This window comes from Micromys minutus, assembly GCF_963924665.1.
Source record: "Micromys minutus genome assembly, chromosome: 15".
NCBI lineage: Eukaryota > Metazoa > Chordata > Mammalia > Rodentia > Muridae > Micromys > Micromys minutus.
In genome coordinates, this window is record NC_137984.1 from 3,987,211 (window position 1) to 4,011,210 (window position 24,000).

General features: G+C 40.5%; 1 protein-coding gene across 1 annotated transcript in view; it reads right to left on the reverse strand.

The window, feature by feature from the left end:
• Positions 1-11,594: 11,594 nt before the first annotated feature.
• The window catches only part of MOXD1 (monooxygenase DBH like 1), a gene marked incomplete at both ends in the record, with an annotated part of 72,174 nt that continues 59,768 nt past the window's right edge, over positions 11,595-24,000 (reverse strand). The window contains 3 exons of the mRNA XM_080929321.1: positions 11,595-11,759; positions 12,736-12,904; positions 22,790-22,932. Coding sequence (XP_080785447.1) covers positions 11,595-11,759; positions 12,736-12,904; positions 22,790-22,932 — 477 coding nt within the window. The remainder of the gene's footprint in view (positions 11,760-12,735; positions 12,905-22,789; positions 22,933-24,000) is intronic.

Sequence of the window (24,000 nt, forward strand, 5' to 3'; positions counted from 1 at the left end):
CTCACCTGAGGGAGGGGCCTCTGAGCATGTCAGAAGGGGCTAACTTTGATGGTGAGAAGAATCATCTTGTCTATGGTTAGGACCACTCTGTGGGAGAGATTCCTGGACTGAATAGAAGGCAACCTGTGCATCCATCCACCTGTTTCCTGACAATGAATGCCATGGCAACCAGCTGCTTCAAGCTCCGCCCACATGAATAGACCAGACCCTTGAACTGTGAACTTTTCTCTATAAAGTTGCTCTTGTCAGAATATTTTACCACAGCAACAGAAGCGAAACTAGAATGGCACTTATCAAAATGTATCCTCCCCCAAAACTGATCACATGGTTTCTTCTAACCATCTGGCCCATAGTTCAAAGCTACACAGGAGGCGTCATGAACTGAACCACCCAGCTGCATGGAGGTTGATGACACACCCACGAACAATTCCTCCCCTGGAACACTTACCAGCCACTGAACTTCAATTTTGTCACCCATAAATTAGGCCAATAGTAGCTTACCCCTCCAGTTTATTTTTTTTTTGTGTGTGTGTGCAGGTTTTAAACTGTGTGTAATACGTTAAATATTTAGTAAAATTCCTGGTCTATTATAAATATTAATACATATTAAGATAGTTACCACTTTACTACTTCAGCTGTTTCTACTTAGAATATTTGTGATTCAAACGAATAGAAATCATTTCCGTGTTTCTCAGGCAAGTGTTTCTCAGGTTGAAATCTGCTTGGTCTGACGTGTGATACTGTGGAAGAAGTCCCATTTGGGAGGGCACAGTAATGGCAGAAATACGAACGGCCCTTAAAGTCCGGACACTCAAACATCCCAGCAGAGAAATGAGAGCAGGGACCGAAAATCCAGCTGAACTGAGTCTCACCCTGACTCTGTGTCTCTTATACTCTAGGAGAGGATAAAGAGAAGACACGGCCACGTTCCACAGGAAGCCAATAGGAAGCACCTGTTGTTAGACGCCAAACCATCCCAAAACTGTGTACATGAGGCCTGTCTGAAATTTAGAAGCTCTGAGAGCTTCTAAAGAGATTCACTCTCCCGAATTTGCTGCTGGAAGCTCTCCCGCACACCTCACTGCCTAGCCAGTCCCATGCTGGCTTGGCCTAGCCGGGCATCTCTCGGTGGACCCCTGCTAGAGCCCCTCTCCCCTTTGCCTGAACCCACGCACCCAGCCCGACCCAGCAGCGGAGGCGGAGGAAGCCATTCCCTCTCCCTGACCAGAGATCTCCGTGTGGGGCTTCCGGCACACAGCCCCACAAAATGGTGATGCCAAGCACCGGAAGCAGATTGTGAACAATGGCCTATGCCACACAGTACTGCCTCATGACAACAAACATCTGTTTACCCGTGCACATATTTATTTTCTGGTTAATATATCAGAAACCATTAGCTGACAGCAGCGCTACAACGTTGTTACAGTTGAGTTGTGTCAGGAGGCCACATCCAGTGGTGAATGTAGGTTTGCGTAGATCCGCTCTTCAACATTCACCCAAGATCCCACCCCAGTGATGCTGAGCTCTTCTTAATTACCGCTAATTTCTTACGTCTGACTGACGAGTATCAACAGTCCCGGTAACGCAAAGGTTCTGGTATCTTCTTAATCACAGCTGATTCTTCAGCCCCAGCTAACCAGAACCCCAGAATCTTAAATGAAAACCACAAACAGCCCTGATAGAGTCTTCCCTCTGAAGCTTCACAAGACCGGCCATCTGCACTGCCCCCAACGTTCTTATCCTCTAAGCTCCTACAAAACATCCCACTGAGCCCTTAACAGCCAAATCTTTTATAGTTCAAAGTTCCAAACTCTTTCCACAATCCGTCCAAACAAAACAAACAAACAAGAACACAGTGAGAACTGTCGTAACAATACCTCACTACGCTGGTACCAAGTACGGTTTCCATCATTATGACAAAGCACCCAGGCCAACAAGCAAGTTGGGGGAAAAAATTGATTTGGCTTACAGTTTCAGATTATAATCCATCACTGGAAGAAGTGAGGACAGGAACTCAAGCGGGGCCGGGACCTGGAGGCAGGAGCTGATGCAGCGGTGCTGCTTACTGGCTTTCTCCCCGTGGCTTCCTTGACCTGCTTTCTTATAGAACTCAGGACCACTCTCCCACGGGCGACAACACTCAGTGTGTTGAGTTATGCACCATCTGTTACTAATTAAGAAAATGACCCACAAGCTTGCCTGAAGTCCATTTCATGGAAGCACCTTCCTGAGGTTGCCTCCTCTCAGATGACTTTAGCTCTGGTCAAGTGTCCTAAAATTAGCCACTACAGGTTTGCAAAAATTTCTATTAAAAAGCATATAAGATGGAATGTATTTTTTGCCTTACAACAGAATAGAAGGAAGTATAAACTTTCAGGTGAACCATGCAGGTGTATGTGCCTATAATCATGTCATTGAGGGGTTGGACACAGGATCAAGGTCATCTTGAGATAGTTTGCCAGTTTGATGAGATGGGTAAATGGATAGATAGATAGATAGATAGATAGATAGATAGATAGATAGATAGATAGATTGATTGATTGATAGATTGATTGAGAGATGACAAACAGGAACTTGAGGCAGCTGGTCTTTGTAGCGAAACTTCTCAAATCCTTTTGTGTGTTTTAAAGATGTAAATTATCTTCAATCTCCCTATATTTGCAATAGCATACCAGAATTGCTTTTTCTATAGCCTACAACCCTTTAATCAAGTCTTCCTTTACTAAAGTCGGGATTGATTCCACAAATTTATCATTTTCTCTGCAGGGTAACATATCAACCACAAGAGGGCACTGTGCTCACTGCTTACTCAAAAGGAACCTAAATTCTCACTAGCTTAGAGCCATTCTGGATTGTTTCAGAAAGCGCCAAATATTTGAAAAACAAAAACAAAACTTCTTGGGTCTGTCTCTTGTACTGAGATGTTGCTGAAACTGGAGAATTTATTTTGAGTTAGCTCAGTTCTAAAAGCAAGAATATGAATGTGAGACTTGATCAACAGTCATTCTTCGTCTGTGCCACACGATGGCGCCTGTTCCTCAATTACAGCTGCGCTGCAGAAAGACCCAGCGCTCATTTCCCCCCTCTCCGAACTCTCATTTTGAAAACAGAATGTTTCTTAACTACAAAACACCATGACAGAAAAGGAAGTTGTGGAGAGAAGGGTTTATTTGACTTACTCTTTTCACGTTGTTCATCATCAAAGAAAACCAGGACAGAAACTCAAGCAGGTCGGGAACCTGGCGGGGAGGAGCTGATATAGAGACCACGGAGGGTCCCCGTGGCTTCCTCAGTCTGCTTTCTTATAGAACCCAGTACCATGAGCCATGGGATGCAACTCCCACCAGGGGCTGAGCCCTCCTTATCAGTCACTAAGAAAATGCTTTACAGCTGGATCTCACTGAGGCATTTCCTCCACTGAGGCCCCTTCCTCTCTGATGACACTACATCGTGTCAAGTTGCCCCACAAAACCTGCCAGTACGCTTTTAAAAGAGACCTTGCAGATTTTACTTCTGTTTTATTTCCTCACCTCATTAAACAAAAGGTCTGTAACTTCTAGACAACATTCCCTCTAGAAATGACCTAACATTAAAAGTTGAAATGAAATTTAAAAAATTATCATTCTTAACTTTGCCAGATTCTGTGCAGATTCCAGTAAATGCAACAAGGTGTATTTCCACATTGTCCTTAGTCTCCTGTGTGTTAAAATACATTAACCATGAAAAGATGCTTTTTGCTCTGGAAAAGTGGTCCTGCCGGGCATAATGGTCCATGCCTTTGATCCCAGTACTCTGGAGGCAAAGGCAAAAGGATCTCTGTGAGTTCAAGGCCAGCGTGTTCTGCATACTGAGGTCCAGGCCAGCAGCACAAGGTAACACAGTGAGATTATGTCCCATAGAAATGAACAAACACACAGTTCCATTACTCGGTAGAGCAGTTTCAGTTCTGCCCCTCTTTTGATTTATTTCCTTTCTGGACATTAACATACTCATTTAGTGATAACTGAAAAAACTGGACATCAGAAATCAGTTCTCCCAATTTTTATGCATCTGGTGACAAAGCCTTCAGGGTCAGCGGTAAGTCCCGTTAAGCAAACTGAACAACAGCTCTGTCACCCGAAAATGTGGAGACACTACACTCAGCAGAGGCCCACTTCACTGCATGTGCCTTGGATTAGGTAACTATTAGCTGCTTTGTTCTCTATTTAGCATTTGTAACGTCTTATTCTGAAATACTTCTAAAAAATGATAATTGTAGGAAGAATACAACCAACCCTTGCACCCTTCATTTCAGCTCCATGATGGTTATTCTTTGATCACACTTAAATAATTTATTCTCTCTGAAAATAGATAAATAGATTGATGTTAAAAAATATGAAGAAGGTGGAAGCCTTTGGGAGCCCAAGGCCAATCAGCTTGGACCCCTGCTGCTCTGAGCCATTCCCAGTGACACAACCTGCAGAGGTGAGTTGAAGAGGCCCCTTGAACTCCATTATCTAGCTCTGAGCTCACTCTTTAGTTCTGAGGAGCCTTGTGGGATCCAAAAAGTGTCCTGATTCCCTGTTTCCCTTGGGGCCTATGGAGACCCTAATAACTACCAACTTGGAACATTGCCCTACCAGTCCCTTGTCACTGGGACAGCCTGGGGCATGGCCAGCAGAGTCTGGCACCTGACATCCATTGTCTAGCCCATGGTTTCCTTCACATTCCCAAGAAGTCCTGCTGCCATCAGGGTCACCCAGCAGACACCAGGGAGACCCAGATAACTGAAGGATAAAACACAATCAGCAAGGCCCAGGGCAATGCGGCCCAGCTATCCTACTGCAGCAACCTCTAGATTGCCTAATGACATTGAAGCACAAGAAGAGGATCTTAAATCCGATACTATAAGGACAACAGAGGCCTTAAAACAGGAAATGGATAAATTCACAAAAGAAATGCAGGAAAATGCATTAAAAGACAAACAGGTTAGAGGCATTAAAAGAGAAACAAATAATTATACAGAAACACAGGAAAATATAACCAAACTGGTGAAAGACCTAAATAAAACTGTCCACGACCTGAAAAGAGGAATAGAAGCGATAGAGAAAAGCAACCGAGGCAATCCTGGAGATGGAAAACCGAGGCAATCCTGGAAATGAAAAACCAAGGCAATCCTGGAGATGGAAAACCGAGGCAATCCTGGAGATGGAAAACCGAGGCAATCCTGGAGATGGAAAACTGAGAAAAGAGAGCAGAACTATAGACATAAGTGTCACTAATAGAACACTGGAGATGAAAGGCAGGATCTCACACATAGAAGGTACGATAGGAAAAACAATCAACATATTAATCAAAGAAAATGCAAACTCTAAAATGTTCATGGCATAAAATGTCCAGAAAATTTGGAGCACTATGAAAAGACCACACTTGAAAATAATAGGAATGGAAGAAAAAGATTCACAGCTCAAAGGCCCAAAAAACATCCTCAACAAAATCATAGAAGAAAATTTTCCCATCCTATAGAAAAAAGATGTCTATAAATGTAGGAGAAGCTTATAGAACACCAGATAGGACCAGAAAAGAAAACTCTCCTGCCACATTATAATTTAAACACAAATATCCAGAAGAAAGAAAGAATTTTAAAAGCAGCAAGGAGAAAAGGTCAAGTAACATACAAAGGCAGACCCATCAGAATTGCACCCAATTTCTTATTTGAGACTCTAAAAGCTAGAAGGGCCTGGGCAGTGGTTCTGCAGACCCTAAGAGACACAGATGTCAGCCTAGGCTACTATGCCCAGCAAAACTTTCAATCACCATGGATAGAGAAACCAAAATATTCCATGACAAAATAAAATTTAAACAGTATCTTTCCACTAATCCAGCTAAACAGAGGATTCTAGAAGAAAACTCAAACCCAATGAGTCTAACTGCACTTAAGAAAACACAAGAAATAATTTCATATTATTAAAATCAACAGAAGAGGAGAAATACACACACACATACACACACAACCAACCAACCAACATAAAAATAACAGGAAGTAACAATTATTGGTCATTAATATATCTCAATATCAATGGACTCAATTACCCAGTAAAAAAATAGGCTAACAGAGTGGGTGTGTAAACAGAATTCATCATTCTGCTGTATACAAGCAACACAGCTCAGTAACAACGATAGATAATAGCTCATAATAAAAGGGCAGGACATAGGTTTTGCAAGGGAAGAAATATAGAAATTAAAGACTTTCTAGAAATCAATGAAACTGAAGGCACAGCATATCCACACTTATGAGATACAATGAAATCAATGTTAAGGGCCTTCATAAAGAAACTGGAGAGTTCTCATACAAACTAATTAAGAGTACATCTGAAGGTTCTAGGAAACAGGAAGAGGAGGAAATAGAAGAAGAAGGAGAAGGGGACAGGAAAGGGAAAGAGGAAGAGGAAGAAGAAGAAGAAGAAGAAGAAGAAGAAGAAGAAGAAGAAGAAGAAGAAGAAGAAGAAGAAGAAGAAGAAGAAGAAGAAGAAGAAGAAGAAGAAGAAGAAGAAGAAGGGGAGGGGAGAGGAAAGAGGAAAAAGAGAAAGAGGAAAAGGAAGAAGAAGAGGAAGAGGAAGAGGAAAAAGAGGAACCAGAAGCAGCAACAGCAGCAGCAAACACACCAGGAGGAGTAGATAGCAGGCATTAATCACAATCAGGGCTGAACTCAATAAACGAGAAACCAAAAGAATCAATGAAACCAAGAGCTGATTCTTTGAGAAAAACAAGGTAGAAAAACCTGCAGACTAACTAAAAGGCATACTTTTTTAAAGTACCCAAAATTAACAAAATTAGAAATGAAAGGGGAGAATTTTCATTTCTGACACTGAGGAAATTCAAAGAATTATTATGTCGTACATCAAAAGCCTGTGCTTTCATAAATGAAATAGATCATTTTTTCTAGTCAGATACCAATTACCAAACCTAAATCAAGATTAGGTAAACTATTTTAGCAGCTCTATAACCCCTAAGGAAATATAAACAGTAATTAAAAGTCTCCCAGACCCTCTGTCCCCCCCCAAAAGCCCAGGGCCAGATGGTTTTAGTACATACTTCTATCAGATTTTCAAAAAAGACATACTGTTAATACCTTCTCAAACAATTCCTCAAAATACAAACAGAAGTAATATTGTCAAGGTCATTCTATGAGGCCACACTTTTCTGATCCCTAATCCACTAAGAATCAACAAATGAAGATAATTTCAGACCAATTTCACTTATGAACATTAATGAAAAACTACTCAATAAAATCCTTGCAAACTCAATCCAAAAAGACGTCATATACCATGGTCAAGTAGGCTTAATCCCAGGGATGCAGAAAAGGTTCAATATACAAAAGTTCATTAACATAATCCACCATGTAAACAAACTGAAAGAAAAACAAACACATGATCATCCTATTAGATGCTGAAGAAGCCTTTGACAAAATTCAACACCCCTTCATGTTAAAAGTCTTGGAGATATCAAGAATTTTAGGTACATACCGAAACACAATAAAGCCAATATATACCAAGCTAATAGATAACATCAAATTAAATGGAGAGAAACTTAAAATAGTTCCACTAAAATTAGGGATAAGGCTGTCCACTCTCTTTCTCTGTGTTCAATATAGTACTTAAAATTCTAGCTAGAGCAATAAGACAAGTAGAAGAGATCAAGGGGATACTGATTGGAAAGAGTCAAAGTATCACCACCCATAGATGATATGATAGAATAATAAGAGACACCAAAAATTCAGCCAGAAAACCTTACAGCTGATAAACACCTTTAGCCAAGTGACCGTATACAAAATTAACTTGAAGAAATCAGTAGCCCTTCTTTATATAAACAATAAATGTGCTGAGAAAGAAGTAAGGGAAATAAGACCCTTCATAATGGCCACAAATAATATAAAATAGATTGGTGCAACTCTAACCAAGCAAGTGAAAAACCTGTATGACAAGAAGTTCAAGTCTTTGAAGAAAGAAATTGAGGAAGATAACAGAAGATGGAAAGATCTTCTAGTCTCATGGCTTGGTAGGGAAAATGCTCATCTTACCAAAAGCAATCAACAGATTCAATACAATCCCATCAAAATTCCAACACAATTCTTTAAGCTCTTGAAAGAACTCAATTCTCCACTTCATATGAAAACAATCTAAAAACCTGAACAATAAAAGAACTCTTGGAGGTATCACTATACATGACTTCAAGCCGTACTACAGAGAAATAGTAATGAAAACTGCATAGAATTGGTGTTGAAATAGGTTGATCAATGGCATCAAATCAAAGACCTGAAAATAAACCCATACACCTGTGGACACTTGATTTTTGACAAAGAAAAGCCAAAACCATACAGTGGAACAGGAAGAACATTCTCAACAAATGGTGATGATCTAACTGGATGTCTCTATGTAGGAAATGCAAATAGATCCATACATGTCACCTGCACAAAATTCAAACTCGAAGGGATCAAAGACCTCAACAAAAGGAGACACACTAAATCTAGTAGAACAAAAAGTATGAAATAACCTTGAACTCATTGGTACAGGAGAGAACTTCCTGAGCAGAAGCCCAATGGCTCAGGCACTAAGGTCAAGAATTAGTAAATGGGACCTCATAAAGCTGAAAAGCTTCTGTAAGTCAAAGGACACTGTCAATAGGACAAAATGGCAGCCTACAGATTGGGTAAAGACTGTTTTCAACTCTACATCTGGCAGGAAGATAATACCCAAAATATATAAAGAACTCAAGAACTTAAACACCAGCAAATCAAATAATAGAATTAAAAAATGGGGAACAGAGCTAAACAGAGAATTCCCAACAGAAGAAATCTTGAATGGCTGAGAAACACCTAAAGAAATGCTCAACATCCTTAGTCATCAGGGAAATGTTAATCAAAATTACCCTGAGGTTCTATCTTACACTCATCAGAATGGCTAAGATAAAGAACTTAAGGGATAGCACATGTTGGTGAGGTTATGGAGCAAGGGGAAAACTCCTTCGTCACTGGTGGGAATGCAAGGTTATATAACCATTTTGGAAATCAATTTGGTGGTTTCTAAGAAATTTGAGAACAGTTCTACCTCAAGATCCAGCTATATAACTCCTTGACACATACCTGAAAAAATGTTCCACCATTCCACAAGGCCAAGGGTGGACTGGTGTAGAGAAGGATGGTGGGAGGGCTATAGTGGGGGTGGAGATAATACCTAGAAGGGGGGGTCTTTCTCCCTTACCAAAGGAGAAGAGGAAGGAGAGGAGGTTCTGATACTGAGATGTAGAGTGAATAAAAAAAGTCTCAAAACATGTGAAGAAAAGTGATGGACAACTATCAATATTTCATCAGCATTCATGGACAAGCATGCGATTGTTTCTGTGATTCCTTTAAACTGAATCAGTTGTACAGAGATACTCAGAGGTGATAATTTTATTTTCTTTTAAGAAACTTAAATGATGCTCAACACATAGAAAACCAAAAGTAGCCTTCCTGCTTCATGCTCAGTAGTGAGTGTGATTAAGCAAACTGTATAATGTGTTTATTTCTGCTTCCAAGCATCCCTTACTTGGTCTCTGAAGCCATCAGAATTGGGGTCACAGCAAAGCTGCTCAGTAATTGCAGTAATTGTCTCAGCTGACTGCATAGACCTTCCTCCTGCTAAGGTTCCTGAACCTGTTCAGAAAAGTGTGACCATCCAAGGTTCCCCCAACAATGATAGATTCTGAATTCCGTGTCTCCTTCACCAGCCCTGCAGGTGAAGATTAAGACAGAGGCTATCTCTCCTGTTTAGATCCCACTCTTCCTCAGGTGTCAGGCTTCTTTGCCTGACAATCTCAGAAAGGAGCTAAGGCTGACCGAGGCAGCATCAGGAAGACCATGAAAAATAAGCACTGGCAGTTTGAAACAGTTTACTTAGCACCTTATCAAACAACTTAGGAGATAGTAAGTACCACGCAGTAGTCTCACTACATAAGCTTTCCTAATCCCACCACATATGTGGTTCTTTGAAGCCCCAGGATACCGTAGGCGAGCATAGTTCCAGCTTGTACCCAGCAGCACCAGTGTAAAGAGGTCTCCTGGGCTGGCCCCTCACATGCAAGCTTCTGAAGCTCTTTGTACTGTTTTGCTTGCTGTGCTCACTTTCCTTACCGAAAGCAGTAACAGCGAGTAAGTTATAATATATAACAACGACAGCAAATATAGTACCGAATCATTCCCAGTGGAAATCACTTGGTTTTGGTCACTCAGATCTCAGACATTCTGAAGTAGAAATAAAAATGGAATTTCAAATAGGGGTGTCTGAGCTAATCATATTTCTCAGGCAAATATTCAAATGAAAAATACATAGAAAAATCATGGAATCTGATATAAACCATCCACACAAGTAAGTAAAATTAGCCACAAAATATATCAATGTTTTCCCAAATGTAAAAATTATTTGAATCAAGAAGTAAAAATTTTAAAGCATAAAATTTATTTAAATGACAATATAGTTTATGTTTGTAAGACAGAAAGGGCTTAAAGTGGAAAAAAATACAGTTTCTTGGCTGATTTTATTGACATCAGTATTCAATAACTTGATTCTCCCATGACTAACATAAGATACTATACAAAACCTCTAATTCCATTAAGTGTATGATCCAAACATTCAGCTTAATGGAATAGGACATAAAACAGGATTCAAGCAGATAATACAAAGAGAACCAAAAGGATAAGATCTTCAGTTGGTAGCAATTTTATATTGGGAGTCAGTTTACTAACTAATATAAAAATAAATTTATCATAGGAAATGTGACTCAGATCAACCCAGTGGGTAACACTGAGTGTTGAGAAACCTTACAGACCTCATGGCCTCCTGCATGTTGACCCTGTATATTCTTTTTGGAAATCTTGTCCCACCTAGAATCCTTCACGGCAAGAGGTTTGCAGCTCTCCCTCTGTATTTTTTCTCTGTCAACAATCAGCCACCATCACCTCTACACTTGTCAAATTTTATTTTAAGAGAGTTGGAGAGCTTAAGAAAAATTTTCAGCCTGGCAGTGCTACAGAGACTGGGAAATATTCTGGTGTGCGCTTGGGCATCAATAGACTCTCGGCTTAGTGAGGAAACAAACACTGAGGTCAGAGAACCACGAGTAAAGTTGTAGAAAACATGAGGAATGGGCATGTCGAAGAGAGGGCTGCGGTCACTTTGGGACATTACACCAGAAAGGAAGCAGGAGCAAAGAGTAACTCCACTAATGCTGTTAAGGTAAATGTGTTTGTGAGAAGGACCACCAAAGTAAGGTTAAAATCACATGGAATGTTGAAAATTTAAAGATTCTCTTCTTGCCCCTTGATGTGCTAAATCAGGTTCATTTTATTCTACTAATCATATGCACAGAACATAGACTTTTGAGCGGAAACCCAGAGAACCACAGTGACATCACTCAGGTGGCTTGGGAAGAAAAATGGACGGAGCATGTGTACAAAATTAAAGTTCCCAGGTTCTTCTCACTCAACCATCTCTTCATGCCTAACATGAATATGGTCTTTAACCTGACTTTAAAGGACAGTCTCATATTCCAAACTCTAGTATGACTATGCTCAGCAGTCACAAGCCCTGGGTGCTCAGCATACTTCCAAGAACCAAAGAGCACGCAAGTAAGCTGAGAGGGAAAATGCCATGCAAAGGTGAGGAAGCTGACGTCCCGCACACCAGAGGTTCTGCTTTATAAGGCTTTTTGATGTCAGGAGGTAATGCTGTCATTCCTTGAATCTGAAAAACAAACAAACAAAAAAGAAGGTAATTTTTCTGAGCAGCTGTTTAAGGGTAAGGCTGTGGCCTAGCTCACTTTAGTAGTCTTAATGATAAGGAGCCCCAACACTCATATACTTGAATACTTAATTTCCAGTTAGTGAAACTGTTTGAAAGGGATAAAAAGGTGTGGACTTTCTTTTCTTTCTTTCTTTCTTTCTCTTTTCTTTTCTTTTTCTTTTCTTTTTTTTTTTTTTTTTTTTTTTTTTTTTTTTTTGGAGTATGTGTGTCACTGTGAGTAGGTTTTGAGGTTTCAGTTAGTGCTCTCTCTGTCTCTCTCTGTCTTTCTCACTGTCTCTCACTCTTTGCTTCCCACTTCTACTTAGATAAGAATGTGATCTCTCAGTTACTGCTCCAGCATCATGCCTGCCTGCCTGCCTGCCTGTGCCAGGTTCCTCACCATAATAGTCAGGGAATAACCCTGTGCAATTGTAAGTCCCAAATAAACTCTTCTGTATCAGTGCTTCTCAACCTTCCTAATTCAGAGACCCTTTAACACAGTTCCTCATGTTATGGTGACCTGCCCAACCATAAAATTATTGCATTGCTATGTTATAACTCTAACATTACTACTGTTATGAATCATAATATAAACACATGCATAATATCGAAAGGGATTGTGATCAGAAGGTTGAGAACCATTGTTCTGTAAGTTGCTGTAGTCACAGCCTCTTATCATAGCAGGACACCTGCCTAGTCAGCTCCACATCTGCTGGAGATTAGGGAGTAGGCTCTACTTGCTGAGGAAGCAGCAGGTTCCCATGGTATCTAAAGCTGCCCATGTATTGCCACTTCCCAACTATAGTTTCAGAATAAATGTCTCTCTTCAAAGGGAGTTCTCAGGAATCAAAGGTGCATCAAAGGACACCCAACCACTGGTTTATGGATGAGCACCCGGAGCATAGATTTTTGGCAGAGGATGAAAAGCTGGGCTTACCGACCACTCCGCATTGTCTGTCTTGGAACACCTCACATTCACGGGCAGGCTAAGGACAAGCTTGTTGAAGGACAACCCTTCTTTTTTGGTCCATTTAAACTTGTTCATGGCATCCATGAAAGAAAGGTTTCTGTACTGCTTAGGGCTTTTGATAATGAAAGGCCATGTCCTGAAATTAAATAATCACAATTACATTACATTGCAGTTCCTGAAAACTTTTTTCTTCATTTTAACATAGACTACATGCATGTTCACTTTTCACATACAAAAATAACCCCATATAAAACATTTAGGGACTCATTAGTTGTTAGAAGAAATCCATTGCAAATAAAGGAGTTCTCTTTTTTTTCCTTTTATATTAATTTATTTTGTGTATTCAAGTGCTTCAGTTACATATATGGATGTGCACGGCATAGTGCCTAGTGTCAAGAGAGAAAGGAAGTAGGGTTCAGACTCCCTAGAATTGGAGAGTGATGGGTGGTGGTGTGCTGATATTTGGGTGCTGACAAATGAACCAGGTTTCCCTCTTAACTGCTGAACAGTCCTTCTAGTGAACAAATAGGAAGGCTTTTAAAAGAATGATTCTTTTTCAGGCACAGTTACTATTGCTTGTTTTCATTGTTTTAAGTAAAATCAGATGTAATTTTTATTTATATTTTTCAGTTTCACACATTGATCAAATTTTGTTTCACATTGTTTTGTTTTTAGAGAGATTCTTTTTTGTTCAGATTCTCTTTACTTTTGAAATTTTCATACACATATACAACAAAATACCACATAAATATCTATATATATGTATCCAATTTTATCCCTCTAACCGCATTCCTCAACACACCCCCTCCCAACTCCATGTCTTTTTTCTTTCCTTTGTTTATAACCCACTGAATCCAGTTGGTGCTGTGCCTCTGTAGATGGACATTGAGCCCTGCACCAGACAATGAGAATTCTGAGAGTGACTTTTAACTTTTAAGCAGATTATTTTCCTTCAGAAAGCTTTCTTTGTGTTTGAGAATTCCAGCTGACATTATAATATAATTGGTAAGTATTAACATATGAACAGGGTATTGTTACTAATGATATAACAGTACCTGAGAGAAACAATACAGATTATTGAATCTGTGGTTTAAAGCAGAGAATCCACCTGTGATGACCCTACCTATAACCCCAGCATCCAGACAGAAGGTGGGTAAATAGTTCAAGGCCAACTTTCAATACATAGTGAGTTAAAGATCAGTCTTGGGCTACACGTAGGTGACCCCATGTCAAAAAAATGTAATGAGAAAATTATGCTTTACACCCAATATACTCTGCTTTCATGGGTTCCCTTTAAAAAAGCATGTTGGCTTTAAATGCCAAAGAATGAAAAGATAACACAAAACGATCTTAGCCTGCTTGAAAGACTGTTCAGGAGTCTGCTTCCTTTCAATGTTGTACACTATCGATTTCTGGAGGGAAAAAGGTATATTTATGCATCTAAAACTTTACCTTAATTAATCTACAGCTGTTACACAGGACTGTCATGAGAGATCAGTAGGTGTCAGACTAGTGATGGCCCCACAGGATGATTTGGTGATTGTCAGAATTCACAAATAATCATCCTGGCTGCTGAACCTAAGGTCTAAACACTTGGTCCTGGCACTCTGACCACGTGTTTTCTAACTTGAGGCACACTGGGTGTCACCATTTTAAATAAGCTAGGCCAGCATGATGAGTCTGAGGGAAGAGATTATAAAGGTAATATTTTCATGCCAAATTTGAAAATTATTTTTCACTACTCTAAGAACCGAGAACATGAGGAAAGTGGGTAGAATTTGAGCAGGGTTATATCCTTCAGTCCTCATCCTCCACCCCAATTAAAGTCAAAATGTCTCTGTAGAATTTTAAATGCACTGGTTCACACTGTCATTAAAATTGAGTTTAGGAGCAGTCTTCATCACACTACATTAAATAAATTACCCAGTTTCCTAACGCCTATAGCATTTCTCAGCAAATCATGATGACGTATAACCCAGAACTGAAGTAGAGCAATCCTTGACTGGAAAGAATCCTGTTAAATTTGCATATTCTGCATTTAAATTTTGCTCCTAGTTTTACTTAATGATTTTTATTATTTATTTAATTTTATTTATTATAAGACAGTTCTATAAATATTATAATAACATTTACCTTCCAAGGGAGAAGAAGTATATGTTGCAAAAAATAAACTATGTGTGTAAATAGAAATGTGCAGGAGGGGCACTGGAAGTATCTGCCTGCAATCCCCTGAAAGACCACAAGGGGACGCCTGAACTTTTACGACGGCATTTGATGTGATTAATGTAAAAGTGACTTTTGTGCAGCTTTGCTGTCCAAAGTGAACACTGAAAGCATTCTGTAGAGATGACTTTAGAACCTTAGAGTCTATAATAAGTCAGTAAATTAATATTTATGGAAGATTCAGCGAAGCAAAAGGAGTGGAAGTTATAGGAGTTGGTAGGACAGCCAGAGAGCTGGGAGCAAACTCAAAGGTTCACACATTAGAGATGAAGCTTGAGGACTAGGAATCTGAAAATGCAGTACCAGTCTCTTGAGCCTGTTCACCGCATATGCTGCCTCTTTCCACCCCCGGTAATAAATGTCTTTTTTGTCACCTCTAACCTTTCCTGCTTCTCTAAGAGCAAAGCTCAAATTACTTCCAACAGAACTGAGAGAGGAAACCTGGCAAAAGCAAATATGCTAATTATTTGTTTGAAAAAGTCTACATTCTAGCAGAAACATTTACCCTGAAAGTAACAAAACTAGCCGGATTTGGTGGTGTCTGCCTGTTATCTCAGCACCTGGGACATGAGTTCAAGGCTAGTCTGGTCTAAAGAACAAGCCAGGGCTACACAGAGAAACCCTGTCTTGGAAACAAAAACAAACTAGGAATATTGTGTACTCCTGCTATTACTGGGTAAGGCTGAGTCAGAAGAATGGAGAATCTTAGAGAAACTAAAACAGTATATTTTGTCACACTCAAGTAAGTACTGGATGTGTCTACCCAGACCCACTTATAAATAAGTAGATAATACCAATAATCACTGTGGTTGATTTGAACAAATTGTGTTAATAGTATATTTTAACACTGACAGATAATTTTCCCCTGTAAGTCAAATTTAAACTTGGAATTACACTTTTCTTATAACCCAGTAAGACTTACATCAGCACACAATGATATAGAGCATATTTTAACTTTTTTTCTGTGAAACATAAACAATTTGTAAATTCAGCCCACTCAGGGAAGCATTTAAAGTTTAATGACTTTAGACATGGTTCTTCTGCTCCATAAAATGTAAGACCAGATGGGAGAAAATGACATGCATCTGTGAGTTTTTAGACTTCTTATCTGCCTGGCACCACACTGTGCTTGTGAAGATCTTACCGCTGGAGTCATTCTTAGGAGCAGGAGGAGGTGTGGGGAGAAGGAAGGGCAAAGGGTGAACCCAGACAGGAAGTGACATCAGGCCCACACAACTGAATTTAATGACCCTACAGATTGTCCTCCACAGCACAAATAAGCATATGGTCAAAAATTAGTAAAACAAACAAAATGTTCATTAATAGACTTTCACTCCTGGCCATGTGAAGCAACTAACACCAGCTTACTGTGTGGGGGAAAAGCTGACACTCACGGACAAAGCTGTACAGAGTGTCTGGCATAAGAGTCTGGAAAAACAGGAATGAGAAAACTCTGACCCAGAGGAAATGAAGACATGTCACATCCGAACACTATGTTCACTCCAGACTTCTGCCTGTGAGCATTCCTGGGATCACAGTGAAGAAAGGAGACTTTCTGACAATAAAACGACCATCTCAAGGAACTAGAGAGATGGAAGTCGGAGTTAGGGAGTCCAAGGTGACTCCTCCAAGTTGAGTACTGCAGGGGGATCCGGCTCACAGGGCTCTTTAAGTTTGTATTAGGGACCACCAAGTGCATGCTGAGTAATGAGCCAACTAGAATGAAACTGCACAAGGATGGAGCAGGAGTAATGGGGGCCATTGCTTTTAAATGAGGAACACGGGTCAGATGTTGAGTGATCCAGCTCAGATGCCTGAGAACAGGGCAGGCCTTAGCCAAGCTGCACACAAGACCCTCAACATCCATTCTAGAGTCACAGTGACATGGACATTAAGGGTTAGAGATAGTCGACAACCACTAGGCATGTGAGCAGCTACCAAAAGATAAGTTTAATCTGCAGAGACAGACTGGGAAAACTCACGCTCAGTGGACCAAAAGCCTCAAAAAACAATTCACAGACCTTATGAAGCTCAAAAAGAAGGAAGGCCAGAATGTGGATGCCTCAGTCCTTCTTAGCAGGGAGAACAAAACACTCATGGGAGGAAATACAAAGTCAAATAGAGGAACAGGGATTGAAGAAAAGATCATTCAGAGACTGCCTCACCCTGGGATTTACCCTATATTTAACCACCAAACCCAGTCACTATTGTGATGCCAAGAAGTGCTTACTGGCAGGAGTCTGATATGGATGCCTCTTCAGAGGCTCTGCCAGAGTCATACAGATACAGTTGAGGATGCTTGCAGCTAGCCATTTCACTGAACACGGGGACCCCACTGAAAGAGCTAGAGAAAGGACTGAAGGAGCTGAAAGTGTTTGCAACCCCATGGGAAGAACAACATTATCAACCAACCAAACCCTCTAGAACACCCAGGGACTAAAGCCCCAACCAAGGAGCTCACATGGAAAGACCCAGGGCTTCAGAACATATATGTAGCAGAGGATAGCAGTGTCTGGCATCAATGGGAGGAGAGGCCTTCAGTCCAGTGAAGGCTTGTTTTCTCAGTTTAGGGGATTGCGAAGGCACTGAGGTGGAGAGGGTGGTTGGAAGTGGAAACACCTTCATGGAGCAAATGGAGGGGGCATGGAGGTGGGGGAAAGGAGGATAACATTTGAAATGTAAATACAGAGAATGTCTAATAAAAATTAACTAAAAAACAATGGGCTTTGAATTCGCCTTGTGCCACCAAAAAATATATTTGAAATGATTCATCCATCTAAATTAAAAGTTACAGAGGGGGAAAGTTTCTATAAACTATAAAGTTGCAGAGGGGGAAAATGAGGTACAGTTTACAAAAATTTTATGGAGGGAATTTCAAGTCAAAATGAGACACAAGATGACAGACAGAACCTTGACAAGCACAGTGAAAGAATAAAAATGAAGTTATAGGTCAAGAGGAATGATCTGTGGCTCAGATCTAAGAGGTGAGTATCCACAATATAAAGAGTATTTATAATTCAACAAGAAAAGAAACAACCCAATTGAACAGTATACAAAACATGTATAGCAAAAGTAAAAAGGACTCTGAGAGACAGACTCACAGATGACTTCGGGGAGCTTTCTTGCTATACTTCTGAAGGTTAACTGTAAAATGCTTTAGGAATGCAACATGTCAAACAGTCAGGCAGGCCGGCTGGCTGCAGAGTCCGCTTGGTCCCAGTACTCCTTGATGTGGTGTGAATGTTTACAACTCACTGAAACTGTATTTCCACAGTGACAGGTACATAGGAAGTGAATTCACCATGGGGCAATTACTCAGCAAGGAAAAGATACTGATTGATTCAGCCACGAACAGGGAAAAATCTCAGAATCAGTCTTCATAAAGGAACCAGACACAGAAGCACATGGCACAACTGCACATGCATAAATACAGGAAAGAACAAATTTACATTTGTATAGATTATTTATGTGTATATATGAAATATAGCAGATATTCAGCTTCCCAGAACCTTATGGAGGAGGTGGGATTGCCAAACCTCTTTGTTACTATTAGTTAGGATGGATGTGATATCAATGACACTTCCTAAGATTATATTTAAGATTGGCACACTTTGATTTTAAATTGACATAAAAATAAACATGGTGCCTGGAGGCAGGTCATCAAGAAAAAAAAAAAACAAAACCAAGATTAACACCGTGCCGTAACCTGCACAAGATGATCTTAACAGGGAAAGATGTCAGAACTGTCTCAGTGGTGTCTCCTAATCTGCTCACATTCTCTTGTGAATGACTGGAAGCCACATTAGCCAGATGGAGTCTCCCAGTCAGGAGGCAGGCTCCACGGCGGCAAGCGAGTGGACAACCCCGTCCAAAACTGACAAGTTCCTCCACAGGTGTGACTCGGCTTACCAGAGTTAAGGCAGCTCTAATGGCAGTAATAAAGCCAAGGGAGAAACAGTGCACACATTGAACCTGGGAGCATCCAGTCCCACTCCACAACCCTTTACCCTCACCATATAAAAGTCTGTGTGCCAGAAATGAGTCATCTAATCCTCCAGCTGTGGTGTGGCAAGAAGAAAGCCGAGGTTCAAATAAGTTTGATGAGGTTCTGGCTAGAGCCCGCAGAATAAGCAAGAAAATAGATGGGAACCATGAAACCAAAAGGCTAAAGAAAATTATGTGGTACAACTTACACCCTACAGGTAGGTAGGTAGAGGTAGAGGGAGAGACTGCTCAGAGGTTGAGAATATGTATGGCTCTTCCAGAGGACCTAAGTTCTATTCCCAGTATCCAAGTCTCACAGCACACAACTGCCAATACCTCAGCTCCAGGAGTATCTGATACCTCTGCCCTTTGTGACCATTTACGTTCATGTACATGAAAACTCCCCCATACACATATTTAAAAATAATAAAAACAAGTATTTTAAAGATACCGGAAACTGAGATTAGAAGATAGCTAGAAAAAATAAAACTGGAAATTTTTATTTTTTTTTCTAGCTATCTTCTAAGCTCAGTCTAGAAGTTGTTTCTTCTTTAAGTTTATTTTAATATCATTGTTCTTCCCATGAGGCTGCAAACACTTTCAGCTCCTTCAGTCCTTTCTCTATCTCCTCCATTGGGGTCCCTGGTTAGCTGCAAGCATCCTCATCTGTATCAGTATGGCTCTGGCAGAGCCTCTGAGGAGACATCCATATCAGGCTCCTGCCAGTAATCACTTCTTGGCATCAGCAATAGAGCCTGGGTTTGGTGGCTGCATATGGGTTGGATCCCCAGGTGAGGCAGTCTCTGAATGATCTTTTCTTCAATCCCTGCTCCTCTATTTGTCCCTGTATTTCCTCCCATGAGTGTTTTGTTCTCCTTTCTAAGAAGGACTAAGGCATCTACTTTCTGGCCTTCCTTCTTTTTGAGCTTCATAAGGTCTGAGAATTGTTTCTTGGGTATTCAGAGCTTTCTGGGGCTAGTATCCACTTACCAGTGAATGCATAGCATGAGTGTTATTTTGTTACTAGGTTACCTCATTCAGGATGATAGCTTCTACCTCCATCAATTTGTGTAAGAATTTCATAAAGTCATTGTTTTTAACAGCTGAGCAGTACTTCATTGTGTAAATATATCACAATTTCTGTATCCACTCCTGTATTGATGGACATCTGGGTTTTTTTTCCAGCTTCTGGCTATTATAAATAAAGCTGCTATAAACATGGTGGAGCATGTGTCCTTGTTATATATTAGATTGTCTTTTGGATATATGGCCAGGAGTGGTATAGCTGGGTCCTCAGGTAGTATTATGTCCAATATTCTAATGAACCACTGGACTGATTTCCAGAGTGGTTGTATCAGCTAGCAATCCCACCAACAATGGAGGAGTGTTCCTCTTTCTCCACATCCTCACCAGCACCTGCTGTTACCTGAGTTTTTTATCTTAGCCATCCTGACTGGTGTGAGGTGGAATCTCAGGGGTGTTTTGCTTGGTATCTCCCTGATAATTAGAGATGTTGAACATTTCTTTAGGTTCTTCTCAGCCATTCAGTATTGCTCATTTGAGAACTCTTTGTTTAGCTCCATACTCCATTTTTAATAGGATTATTTGATTCTCTGAAGTCTAACTTCTTGAGTTCTTTGTATATATTAGATACTGGCCCTCTCTTGGATTTAGAATTGGTAAAGATCTTTTTCCAATCTGTTGTTTGCCATTTTGTACTATTAACACAATATCAACCAACCCCTTCCCCTCACCCCCACAGAACTCCCAGGTACTAAAGCACCAGCCAATGAGCACACATGGAGAGACCCATGGCTCCAGTTGCATATATAGCAGAGGATGGCATTGCCTGGCATCAATGGTGGGAGAGGCCTCTGGTCCAGCAAAGGCTCATTTTCCTAGTGTAGGAAAATGCCAAGAGGCTGAGGTGGGACTGGGTGGTTGGGAGTGGAAGCATTTTTATGGAAGCAAGAGAAAAGGGAGGTAGGAGAGTGGGAAAGGGGATAATATTTGAAATGTAAATACAGAGAATATCCAATAAAAATATTTTGCATTTATTTTAATAGTATGAATTTAGTAATGTGAAAATTTAATCTAAGGATCAAAAACTCAAGTAGAGGATGATAAAGTAATAGAATAATATGAGAGGCAAACTATAGAGCAAAAGAAGAAAGACAAAATAAATTATAATAAGTGAAGTGTGGATGATGGCTAATGAGAAGAGTTAGTATTGAAAAAAATTATTTGGAGCCAAGCTTGGAGTTCACATCTACAATTTCATTAACTGGCAGGGTGTAGCAGGAGGATTGTCATGGGTCTGAGGTCAGTCTGGACTACAGAAAAACTCGGTGTCTGAGTTTTTGCCTCCAAGAGAGGAAGGGAGGACAGGGAGGGAGAGAGGGAGAGATGGAAGAAGAAAAGAAATAAGAGGAAAAAACTGTGGAATTTTTTTAAACAGATTATAAAATATACATATAATACAACGAAATTTCTGTGAAATGAAATATAGTGGCTATTTGAACTGAAAGAATCTGTGTTTGAGTAAAATTTGATCAGATGTTCAACATTTAAGTATATTCAATTTAAATGAGATCTTAGGGTTTTACTGTTATGAACAGACACTATGACCAAAGCAAGTCTTATAAAGACAACATTTAATTGGGGCTGGCTTACAGGTTCAGGGGTTCAGTCCATTATTATCAAGGTGGAAACATAGGGACATCCAGGAAGGCATGGTGCAGAGCTGAGAGTTCTACATCACCAGCTGAAGGCTACTAACCAAATGCTGGCTTCCAGACAACTAGGATAAGGGTCTTAAAGGTTGCACCCACAGTGACACACCTACTCAACCTACTCCAGCATGTCTATGCCCTCTACTAGTGCCACTCCCTGGGCTTATCATATACAAACTATCACATTCCATTCCTGGCCCCCATAGGATTGTTAAAACATACAAGTCTATGGAACCATACCTAAACATAGGATAATGCAAAATACATTTAGTTCAATTTCAAAAGTCCCCGTGGTCTATAGCATAACCTTAAGAAGAACAATCTTTGTATTTAATCATGCTAGTTTCTATGGTATGAAGTTAGACACTATTTATGGAGCTGGCCTGAATCTGCCACCTTCCTGACCATGATCTTCTTACCTGCACTTGGAGGCATACAACTAGAATCCCAGTACCTGGGAGGCAGAGCTAAGAGGATGACATGTTTGAAACCAACCCAAGTCCTGCAGGAGGCCCTATCTAAAGTGAGAAAGTTGGCTTGCAAGGTTCAGTAGCGCCTAGCAACTTAAATAGCTGGGACTTTCCTAAGCTGATATAAAGCATTCTCTAAGTTACCAGAAGGCTCAGCCTACGTCGGCACTGTAGCCAATGTTTTGTGCTGAGTGCTTGCTTTCTATCATCAAGTCAGCAAGTTGGTCCTGCATCGGGAAGCATCTCCAGTGAAAAGCCTGGACACATCTGCTCCACAGAGTTTTTCTCAAAAGCCCTACTTCACAGACACCATCTTGACTGCTTGTGCCTTCTGTGTGGAGACCCAGAGAGAAGTCTGGGAGCTTGGCTGTTCAGAACTTTGTAATAACTTACCCAGGAGTTCAGCTAATGGCTGACTCCCTTAGGTCTTCTACTGAACCACTTATCTCAAGGCTGTTTTGGAGGACTTTGGATATGGCAACCAAGCTTACTTGGTCCCTTGACTTTCGAGCAAGCCAAAAGCGCAGCACACAATACAACCCATGATGCAATAGTTGTCTCAGCATGAAGATGGGAACCACTCTTGGATGCCCATAAGCCAATGGCACTCACGTGACAGGCCTGTAGATCTCCTTCACGCCGATGAATTGCAGCTGTTCCATGATGTCTGGGATGCTGGCACATCGAGTCAGGTTAATTCTTGGATAATAAAGAAGGTACGAGAGACACATTTCATTCCTAGTGCTTAGTCCTCCCTGGAAAAAAAATATACATTGCAAAGCTCTTAGACACAGAACACAAATGCAAAGGTGTCACACAGATCCACTCAATTCTGAAATGCATTCCGTCTTTATCATTTGCAAGTAGAGGCTTATTGTTTTTATTTCTTGTGGTACTGAGGGTCAAATCTGGGCCTCGGAGTTGCTGGAGAAATCACTAATACTCTTGACTCAGCCTCTCACTAAGTTTCTCAGGTTGTCCTTGAACCTACAGTTCTTGTACTTCTGCCTCTAAATCGCTGGTTTGAAAATTGTTAATTTACAGGACTCTTAACACTCGTAATATATTGAAACATTAAATATTAATATTATTTCTATCTCTTTAAAATGTCCCTTTCCTAGATAACTCATTAACGCTCTTAAGAGTTCTGTTGATCTGATACAAACTCGTGACGCCGTAGAGATCTCTGAGGTTCCTGGTGATGTGCCCATATTAGGAAATCCCTTGGATGGAATTATTCAGCATTGTGGGTGGGGGAGGAGACAGGGTCTTGTGGAGATCAGGATGCTTTCTGAGCAGTTCGTCAGCTGAACTGAATTTCCTGTGCTATTATCACTACGTACATCAACATCCGCAGCCTTGTGCCATGGTGGCTCCGCCATATTTTAGCCCCAACTCCCAACAATCTGAGGGAAGCAGAGCTGCTTCAACATTAGAAAAATTTTAAAGAAACAGTGAACTGTGATATTTACTCAAGAAAAGGAAGGCATTAGTCACACAGCGAAGGGCGATACAGACGTTAGGTTTAGCGAGGGTCATGAAAGTCTGGTCATTGAGGGCAAACATGATCAAAGAAGGAAAGACTTCAGAAGCAGCGCTGGAAAGAGAAAACTCAAGACAGGTAGGACATTAAGTGCTGAAAGTACAAAATGGAGTAGACTGTCCACAGGAGTGCCCACGGGAACATCCACGGGAAAGTCCACAGAACGATCATTGGAAGGCCTACAGAAAGTGTAGACCCACAGAAGACATTCAACAACACATTTGCTAGGAGCTAGGGAGGAATTAGTGAACTTAAAAATTTATTGATAGAAATAATCTGG